We start from the raw sequence: 10,905 nt of genomic DNA, 5'->3' as shown, positions 1-10,905 counted from the left end.
ATTATCGCAGAAAATCTAATTTTATTTCGGCAACGTCATATATAATGTACAACACGTTACATAAAAATTGTGTGACTTTGAGACTGAAGCACGGCTTACTATGGTTTATCAGCATGGCACACCAGGTTATGCATTCTTGTTAGATTGTGTAGCCAATTTAACGCCAGAGAACAAATATTCATTTTAAGTTTTCTTCAAATCTTTCAATTTTCAAATTATTCATTCATTCAATTTTAACAACAGCAATGATAACCCGGCATGTAGTTATATAAAAATACTCATCAAATGTTTATGGAAATAAAACTGTTACGTTGTGAGAAAGTGTTGCCCGCTTGAGAGGAATGCTACAAGTGGCGTCCGCTACGACGCCTGCTCGCTGCAAACGCGAGACTTCTCTCGCAGACGACAGGAACTTGCGAACTCTCTCGCTCTTTCGAAAGGCTGCGTCGGCTGTCACGATTGCTGAACGTCTTCAAGTAATTTTAAGAGCAAGCTTTAGCTCAGGCCCAACTCCGACGCGGCCTATTCCAAAACATGTAAAAACGGAAAAACGTTTTTTCTGAGATAAACTTTTAGGTACTATTACTACTACTATTACGTACTACACTACTACTATGTACTATTAGGTACAATTCACGGAATTGCATTATCAATTTTCGTTGCTGCGTTACGGAATTGTAAACTTCATAGTTCCGTATTCTGAAGATTTTCGATGTTTGCCAATTTTTAATAAAAAATTGACGGCCTGAAACAAAAATCCGAAACCAACAGACACTTGATTTTAAGTTTTCCTTTTAAATGCAACAAAACTTGTCAAATTTGGTGCAGTGGTTGCCGAGAAAGGCGAACTCTCCTTTTACATGTGTTTAGATAGGAGCACCCGAGCTAAAGCTTCCTCTTAAGCACATCTGCTTCAGTGCTAGCTAAGACGCTTGTGGCCTGTGCTACCTGCTATCTCTAGGATCGGCAAAGAAAAACAGCCAGGTTAGTCTCCAGGTAGTTGTTTCTGAAGATTTCGTTGAACTGCCGAACGTTGCTATCATTAAAATTACGTGAGGCTTTGAATTGCGATTTTTGCAAGACGCCGTTATATTGTAACGCACACTGCATCGTATTTTGCGCCCATGCTAGAGCAATGAATTTTTTTAGTTTTATAATATGAACGTGTAGGAACAATGGGAACCAACGGCCCAGATTTTGCCTAAACCCAGCCACATCAAGCCAGCAGGTAATGAAGCCAAGGAAAACATAAGGGAAGTTTGCCTTTAGTTGAACTGCAGAAATGATAAATTAAAGGCAAATGCAAGTGCAGAAAAAAAACATTTCGGTTTGGCATTCGCTGGTAGCAACCGATCATACATCCTTAGCTTTAGTCATTTCTAATGATACAGTCTGTGATGGGCAAAATGATAAATATGATTGCAACGTCAACATAAATGCTTATAGACATCGAAGGATGTAACTTATTTATGTGCATTGATATAACATTAGGGATTATAGTGTAAGTTAATGGTATATAGGCACTCCATCAATCCCTGTTCCGTTAAGTGTGAGCTCGAACAATGGACAGCAGCAAAAAAATACGATCTATCAAGACAAATTCACAATCGGGGCAAGCTTACCTGCCGCTTCTTCGGTCTTTCTTTCCCTGGCGCGGTGGTTGGCTGGAACTCCTTCGGCCCTGCGATTCGAAAGTCAGACGCGTGATTTAGAATGCAACAACTCTACATCACACTGTACAGATGCTTGACTGTCGCTCCCCTTTATTTGCCTTTCATCACATGCCATTCCCGGCTCCTGAAGGTCGCCATGGCAATCGCTTCACTATGGAAGGCCTCTGTGGCCTCTGTCAGCTAGGACACTGGGTCCATATTTTCCCCGACTTTTTTCGCCAATTCCACAAACCTCTCTGATCCAAACTGCCAATGTGTTAACAGTACCATCAAGCTTTTAGTCCCATCGCTTCTGGAAGGTGGGCCTTCCATAGAAACATGACTCCGAATATCTTGGCTAATAACTTGTGCGCAGTTTTCTCCAGACATTTAGAACAGCCAATGCATCCATCATCTGGTTGTTTATGCTGTCCTTTGTGTTATGGAATTTATATCTTTCTTTTCATAATACTAAAATCCGGGAACATTTGCAGAGAAATGAGAAATAAACCAGAAAAAGTTTACCAGTGCTCAGCTAATTGCCTTTATACATAATTCCTCGTTCAAAGTTATACGCGACAACAATATTCAAAGACTAAGAATAAAGCTTACATTTTTATAAAATACTTTGCTTATCATTAAATGTTAATTTCACAGTGTTTACTCCGCATGATACATGTATTTTAGACGTCCTGTTGCTTTTCACAGTACCCTTATTTCCCGCATCCTTCTGTCGACTTGTATGATGTTCGGCAGGACAATCTGCTGCGGTTGAGGCTGGGATGGGGCCGCGTTTGTACGGGTCTGGGGCCCTCTCAGGTACCAGCCAATCCATACACCGACCATGAGAGCTGACAAGGCCAGAAGTATTGTTTGGGTCCATGTTGGGCCTGGAAAGTCGAATAATAAGTTATGGAAGAAGAGTGGGAGGAGGCGCTCTAGAGCTCCAACCTCGCCTCTCGGCTACGGGCTGTCCAGAGGGCCTGGGCCGCGGCGGTCAGGCATGGCCTACCCGTCCCGACGTGCAAACGGCCCGCAGCGGATTTTACACATTGCATATTGAATTACATCTACACATTTAATTGCATCTTTTACACATACGCCTAGCACATCGCATACCGTGTTTTACTGATTATAACGCGCCCTCGACTGCGAGCACACCAGATCGTCACGGCCTGAGAACACAGTGACATTGTTCTTTTGCCAGCCTTTTGACGATGAGGGAGAGAAAGTAATATTGGCGGCGAGGAGTTACGGAGTCGCCATCTATCGGAAGCACCTCGTTGGCGTAGTATGAAGGATCACGCGGTGCGTTCCTCATAAGTTTTGCTGTCAGGCCTCACTGAAAACACCACGCAGATGCTCTTCCAGACATTTCTGTAAGTACTTTTGAAACGAGAGAAGTTTTTTACTGTCTAAATAATAACCTTGGGCAAACTGAAAGCATGGAATAGTTTACAGGCGCTTTATCTTTACCGAATACGTACAGTGAACGCCACTGCGCGCGGTCGCCGTGATAGTGTTTGTATAACTAAATGCAGCGTAATAGAATCAAGCCTCAATGCAGCGATCCCACAAGTTGGCAGCGACTGTTTCGCTTTCACTGTGTGCGCATTTTCGCACCGTGCCATGAGCTTTAGGCCGCAGAATATGAGCATTTGACGTTATACGAGCAACCATTGTTGCGTGGGCGCTATCAGACCTGCTGAAAAATAATTTCCTTGTAGAGACTTCGATGCCTACGGGGATGTGCCGTCGGGACGATTCAATTTTTTTTCTTCTAAATTCTTGGACATTTCAATATTATTTCTCGAGTTGCGTCGCACTGTATGTTTATTGGTGTTCTCAGCGTGCGATTTCCCGCTGCTTCTTTTTTGTAATCCAGTGCATTACTTCATAACACAAACATGACCTTGTCATACTTATTTATAAAAAAATGTGCTTCTTACACTCCCTTTCCACTCCAGTGAACTTGCCAGTATCTATAGCATCGACAAGTTCATCGACCAAACCGTCATGACATTAGTCGGGCAGCGGACTCGGGCGAGCGTCTCAGAGCGCGTTTTCTGAAGATCGCAGACCCGGCGCCGTAGCAGAAATCTTCCTCGCGTCTGTGCTTGCTGCATACCCGAGCAGTAGCCTACCATAATGCGCGCCTTCAAAGGCAGCCACTACCTATTGTAGTGCTTTCAAACGTTGTAAAGGAGATACTCAAAGCGGGAAAATCTGGCCACTAAATGAGGACCGCAGCGTACCAGGGATTTAAACTCCGTTTTTCAGCTCGCTTCGGCGCTCCCAAAGCAGCCCGACGCGGCCGCTATGTACACGTGATCCCTCATAGCACAACACGCCAACGGTGGCGCCAGCTTTTCCAGTGGTGGAGCTCGAGGCCAATAGCAATTTGCTCTTGCCTAAAGAAATTGTTGCATGCAAGTTAAACCAGACTCGGCTTTCATTCGCCGTCACTGACGAAGACATCATCATTGTGAGGCGTCTATATTTAACATTCATTGCTCCCTGTGACATATCAGGTACTGCATTTCTTGAACATTTAGGGCACCACGTTATGCCAAGCAAAGTGGCCTGATACGTACCACCCTCCTTTTCAGCTAATGCCGCTTGGCCTCTTTGTACCAGTGTGGTAACCGCTTCTGTCGCCCACGTGCCCATCCACCGCTGTATAGCTGGGTTCTTCACCTGCATGAAAGATTAGCAAGAGTACATATTCTATACAGTCATACAAAGCCCTGTAACAACAGTACATTTCGAGGGCTTGAAATCTTAAGCAGTACTTTGATATCAACCACGTAAAACCCCAAGCGAAACATTTCAATAGAGGATAGACTACCTAATTATTAACACCAATGAAATATTCGTTCTGGAGGCATAACTCCTTCAGTCATGGCGTACGCGTTTGTAGACGAGACTTATTTTTGCCATTACTGTGCAGTGGTTGCAAGGAATGGACAAGGAACATTAAACTTTCGGTAAATTGAACGTCCTGCTTTCCCGACTGCACCTGCTTCACTCCCGAGTAAAATGTATTGCGTCAGATGACCACTTTGGTGAAGGCACACCCGTATTTAGCTAGATGTTTGGAGTGGGACGTTTCGATATTTATTTATTTATTTATTTACAATACCCCTAAAGGCCCTTGAAGGAGGGTATTACAAAGGGGGGGGGGGGGGGGGCTACAAACAAAATGTGTACATTAAGGTACAGCATACATGGAAAGAAAAACATTTACAAGAGATTTTTTTTTTCCATTCAACAAGGCAGTGTAGTCATCATAATGAACCAAGAAACCAAAAAAGAAGCAACGTACATTAAAACATCCGGAGCAAGCAACAACTCACAAAGCATAAAAAATAGCAGGGAAACACACTTAATAAGAAAACATTTTTAACAGCTCTTCACAGAAGTGCAAATTGTTTCCTTAAATTTGGCTATGTCAGTTTCCATGGCTATGTATGAGGGCTAATCGTTCTAATCGATAATAGTGCGCGGTATGAAGGATTGAGCGAAAGTTGATGACCGACACAAAATGCGTTTCACTTTGTTCGGGTGATCGCGGCGAGGAAAGATAATCGGTGGTGACAGAAAAAAATCATCACGAAGTGAGGAGTAGTGGAAAATTTTATGAAATAGTGATAAGCGAGAATGTTTTCGACGAAGGCTCAAGGATTGCAAACCGGCACGACTCTTTAAAGATGTAACGCTGGTGAATGTTGAATAATCTGAAAAAAATCGAGCAGCACGGTTCTGCAGGGCTTCAAGGTTAGAGACTAGATATACCTGATGGGGATCCCAAATTGCCGCAGCATATTCATTTTCGGGCGAATGATTGTGATATATGCCTGTTTTAGTACGAGTGGTGGCGCTTGCTTGAGGGTTCGTTTAAGTATTCCAAGAGAACGGTTAGCAGCTGCCAGGGTTAAATTTATATGGTGATGCCACGTTAGGTCAGACTGGAAATGAAGGCCAAGATATTTGTAGGAAGTGGAAGACTCAATCATGCTGTTATTAATGAAGTAAGTGTTTTCAATTCGAGACTTTCGACCATTAAATGTCATTAACTTGGTTTTAGAGATATTAAGCGACATTAGCCATTTGGAGCACCATAAGGCAATTGCATCAAGGTCAGATTGCAAGCATTGGCGATCGATATCAGAGGAAATTGTGCGGTAAATTACGACATAATCGGCAAAGAGATGATCCCGGGACGTTACGCAAGAAGGAAGATCATTAATATATATTAAGAAAAGTACAGGGCCTAGCACGCTGCCCTGGGGGACACCAGAAGTAACGTGGGCAAAAGAAGAATTGTAGTTAGTGGAAGTAAACTGGAACCTGGAAGAAAGAAAACCTTTAACCCATGCGAGGATGTTAGGGCGAATGTTTAGGCATGCAAGTTTGAGGAGTGCTGATACTGGTATCCGTGCTGATACTGGTATCCGTGCAAACCGTGCTGATACTGGTATATTATGTTGTGGCTTTCTAAGTATTTGGAAATTTGGGAGTTAATGACGTGTTCCATGACCTTGCATATGGTACTTGTTAGCGAAATAGGTCTGTAGTTGCATGGTGAAGATTGGTCGCCTGACTTGACGAAGGGTGCTACCTTGGCTATTCGCCAATCTAGTCATTGCGAAATATTTTACGCCTTTTTGTAATGCTGGCACCCAATAATTAACCTGTGCATGTAATTCGAGTGGGTGATTCAATATTTTTAATGATGAAACGTAGCATGACCGACTGTACAATATGTGAATATTTAATTACTATGTAATTATGATGGGTCTACATAAAATGCATAGTCATTCTCATCCCACACTGACTTGGTTTCTATGGAGTCTTCAGCATCGGCATAAAAGCATCTAAATTTCACGCGCATTTATCGACAGTTGATCGTAATTAGTGACTGTAGGGGATCACAAGCGCACTGGCCCGTGAGCGTAGTGGAACAACGGTTCCGCAGGTGTACTCGTCCCGTAGGCGTACTTGTTTGAACAACGTAACGCGCACACCACACAGGTGAGCGCGTTAGCAACAGTTACGCCATGAAGAATACGGCTAAAAGAATATTTTTCGCATTTCTCGGAACCCGTTTAATTGTGTGAAATGTTCGGTATAGCTACACAGGAAATTATACTTATGCAGGACAAAAAAAAATTACGCTATGTTCAGAATTTATCCGGGGAGGAGGAGGGGGGGGGGAGCGCTTCTTACGAGTTGATGGTTCGGATAGTTGGTTTTCTATAACTGAACAGGTAACTTAGCGTACTAAAAACGTTAGGCACAAGAAAGGAGGCCAGAGGCAAGCGCTTCTCTGTTTCCTCCTCTCTTGTGCCTCGATTTTATTGCGCTGTTACTTGTTCAGCTACGACGCCGTGCGAACGGAGAAAACAGCAACGATGCCATAACACGTTTGCTCTTCGACCACATCGCGAGGGTGATAATGTGCTTGCTTTCTGTCTAACAAGAACATCCCACCAGTTCTGTCTTGCAACGTTGTCAAACATTTTTAGCATACAGAGTTTCATGCATGTCGAGAACATAAATCGAAAATACTTCACCAAAGGCACTATAATGCTTCGCATTGGATTTCCACACGTAAACACTTTTGTCTGTCGAACTTTTTTTTTCCACAACGACTAGATCCACGGACATCGCCAGTGAAAATGAGCGTTAGAAAGGTGGTAGCAGGATGGTTCAATACTTTTCGTCTGGCCGCGAAACTCTCGCGTGACGCTATGGGGACGCTTCCTATAGCGTCCACAGTGAACGCACCACGGCGCTGGCGCAAGTGTATCGGAGCAGACGCCTGACAGACGCCACTGGCGTCCTAGGCATTCACCCACTTTCGCGCAATGGTCCACTGCTACTAACGACGTCTTGTCGACGCAACATACAAATCGACGCCCTGTTCGACAATTTTAATGCGAACAATTTTGAAACAACAACGCCGTGTTTCATTTCCAGGTTCTTCATTTGCAACAGCGGCCAAATTAACATTTCAGAAGGTACAAATGGGTCAACTCTGTGATAAACCGGCTACAGAGCAATTTAATCTCGCAATTTTATCTACTTCCACCTAAAAGTCGTGCCTGCGTGTAGTGGCAGCATGATTCATGGTAGTGAGAATTCCTAATATTTGATGTGTGACTGCCTGTCGGCGAAGTTGCAACACTACATAACTTACCTAAGTGTACTAATTGAAAGGCTCAACTTAGAAATTGAAATAATTGAACAATTTCCATAAGTAACAAAGAAATAAGCTAAGTTACTAATTAGTTAAACTCACCAATGCCGATCTAAATAACAACCAAGCTACAGATCTAACTTGCCTAATTAATTATGTAGACTAACGAAGCACTGAATAGTAACATACCTATAGATAAATATTTGACTAAAAATTATAATTACAAAAGAAGTAATCACTATAAGCTTACAGGAATGTTCCGCGGCGAGAAGGAAAAACTATGAGAACCCTTGTGAGGCCTTGAACTCTATGAGAAGGATTGAAAACTGCGATACGTTGAGTGAAGCTGGCACCAGACACGCCTTGTCGTGGTGCTTGCGACCAAAGTGTGATTGTCGGTCACATGCGCTGCAAAGGCTCTCTGAGGTCATGGAAGCCCAACGTGATGCGGACTAACTGAAATGTGTACATCAGCGCATAGATGGTCATAAGGTAACATACCCAGGACAACAAAGCATTCTCGATGCTCCTCCTGTTGCAGAAAGTCGTGACCGCGCTCAAAAGGCTTGACGCAAGTACCAGAGCAGTCATGCTGTCACTGCGTAAGGGGTAGAAAGATACAATTACAACTCAAATCAGTACCAAGGAGTTCTGGCATAACGCGAGTGCAATCATGCGGTAGATTACCCTACGTACAGACTGGGACTGGGAGACAGACTACATACATACCTGTAGTAGGAAGACGGCTCGTTGCTGCTGATCTGATGCTGCTAACGACGCGCTTCGGCTTTATTCTCTCTTCTGGTCCACGGTGTGTCGTTCCAGGATTGGTGATCTTCGAAGCTCCGCGTTTTGATTGGTTCTTTGGAGCTGCGTGGGATTTCCTGATTGGTTAATTTTTGCTTTGTTTTCTTTGTTTGCGCCGCGAGTCCTCGTGCTTGCCGCTCTTCGACGTCGTCTGATCGCCATAGCAAATTAGTGTACAGCTGTACGAAGTAAGGACAGTAGTTTTAGTGGCTTTATACCCTTTTAAACATGTTTAAAAGTGACTAAATGAGGACGTAGGTAGAAACAGACAAACACAGATAGACAGGCTGTCTTTCTGTGTCTGTTTCTTTCTACGTTCTTGTTCAGTCGCGCTTACGCCATCGGTGCTGACACATTCTATCATTCAGTCAAACCAACTAGCACCCCAACGTATTTTAACTAAATAAACCAGCACGGTGTCACGCGCACACTGGTAGACATGAACACATCTCGCTCGATGAGCGCGGAATCCGCTGTCGAAATTCCGGAGTGAGCAATCGCGGCAGCAGCGAGCGATTTGACCTTCATGCATCTTTCGCTTCAGCGTGAACGAAACGTCGAACGCACAGCGCATGCAGTGCTACCGGCACTGCGCGCAGTCTACAGATATCGCAGATCGCTTTGAAGACGAGGTCCGGGCTCTCGCGCACTTTTGCCGCGTTGCAGATCGCTTTCGTGGACATGAGCGCCGGCAAGCATTGTTACGGTGTCCGCCCAAGGCATCTACTATACTGCGTTTCATACATCAGGTGCAACGCTGTGGATGCTACAGACACTTTTTGCAGTGGTTGCGTTCGCACTGAGAAACAGTTCGGTGTGTTTGGCGGATTCTCCTGAAAATGTTCATTATGTAAGGTCAGTTCTGAATGGAAATAAGAATTTACCCTAAGAAGCCATCAAGCCATGCGTTCATTCGGCTGCTAACACGTTGTTTTATATAAATTTTCTTTTCGTTATTTTTAGTTCCCTCCCGTCGCGGCAGCCTCACATGCAACGCCGCCAGCAAACTCCCAGCGAACTATTATTTGGAGACTGCACTACTTGCGTAGCTTCCACAGCATTGCACCTGATGCATGAAACGGAGTTTATTTTTATACAGCGTCCGCGATTCGCGTGGCCAACGCCGTGGTTGTCTCTACTGTACGGAGCGGCAGGCGAAGAGGCTGCGGGGGACTCCATAGAGTTTCTAAATAAATACCCTAGAGGGAAATGTGGCGCTAGTGTCTACGGGGGCTCTCATGAGCGTCGCCTCAACCTTCATGGGAATGGTGGGAAGTACAGGCTTCGGATTGACTTCGATCTTTAGACTATCGGCGATTGCTTGCGGCCCAGTAAACAAAGCTATGCTCAAATATTATCGCAGAAAATCTAATTTTATTTCTGCAACGTCATATATAATGTACAACACGTTACATAAAAATTGTGTGACTTTGAGACTGAAGCACGGCTTACTGTGGTTTATCAGCAGGGCACACCAGGTTATGCATTCTTGTTATAACAGATTGTGTAGCCAATTTAACGCCAGAGAACAAATATTCATTTTAAGTTTTCTTCAAATCTTTCAATTTCAAATTATTCATTCATTCAATTTTAACAACAGCAATAATAACCGTGCATGTAGTTATATAAAGATACTCATCAAGTGTTTATGAAAAAGTGTTGCGCGCTTGAGAGGAATGCTACAAGTGTCGTCCGCTACGACGCCTGCTCGCTGCAAACGCGACACTTTTCTCGCAGACGACAGGAACTTGCGAACTCTCTCGCTCTTCCGAAAGGCTGCGTCGGCTGTCACGATTGCTGAACGTCTTCAAGTAATTTTAAGTGCAAGCTTTAGCTCGGGCCCAACTCCGACGGGGCCTATTCCAATACATGTAAAAACGCGAAAACGTTTTTCTGAGATGTACTATTAGGTACTATTACTACTACTATTAGGTATTATACTACTACTATGTACTATTAGGTACAATTCACGGAATTGTATTATCAATTTTCGTTGCTGCGTTACGGAGTTGTAAACTTCATAGTTCCGTTTTCTGAAGATTTTCGATTTTTGCCAATTTTTAATAAAAAATTGACGGCCTGAAACAAATATCCGAAACCAACAGACACTTGATTTTAAGTTTTCCTTTTAAATGCAACAAAACTTGTTAAATTTGGTGCAGTGTTTGCCGAGAAAGGCGAACTCTCCTTTTACATGTGTTAAGATAGGAGCACCCGAGCTAAAGCTTCCTCTTAAGCACATCT

At 43.7% G+C, this 10,905-nt stretch overlaps 2 protein-coding genes across 3 annotated transcripts in view; both read right to left on the bottom strand.

The window, feature by feature from the left end:
• The window catches only part of LOC140213288 (uncharacterized), a 41,757-nt gene that overhangs the window by 1,525 nt on the left and 29,327 nt on the right, over positions 1-10,905 (bottom strand). For both annotated transcript variants that reach the window (XM_072284473.1, XM_072284472.1), the window contains exons 4-5: positions 2,364-2,542; positions 1,623-1,681 (exon numbers count right to left, since the gene is read on the bottom strand). In XM_072284473.1, the coding sequence (XP_072140574.1) occupies positions 1,623-1,681; positions 2,364-2,542 (238 nt within the window). The remainder of the gene's footprint in view (positions 1-1,622; positions 1,682-2,363; positions 2,543-10,905) is intronic.
• Positions 1-10,905, bottom strand: part of LOC140213289 (uncharacterized) — a 63,072-nt gene that overhangs the window by 40,628 nt on the left and 11,539 nt on the right. The window lies entirely within an intron of this gene.

The sequence above is a fragment of the Dermacentor andersoni genome, chromosome 9, assembly GCF_023375885.2.
Source record: "Dermacentor andersoni chromosome 9, qqDerAnde1_hic_scaffold, whole genome shotgun sequence".
Classification (NCBI taxonomy): Eukaryota; Metazoa; Arthropoda; class Arachnida; order Ixodida; family Ixodidae; genus Dermacentor; species Dermacentor andersoni.
This window is presented reverse-complemented; position numbering and strand designations above follow the sequence as displayed.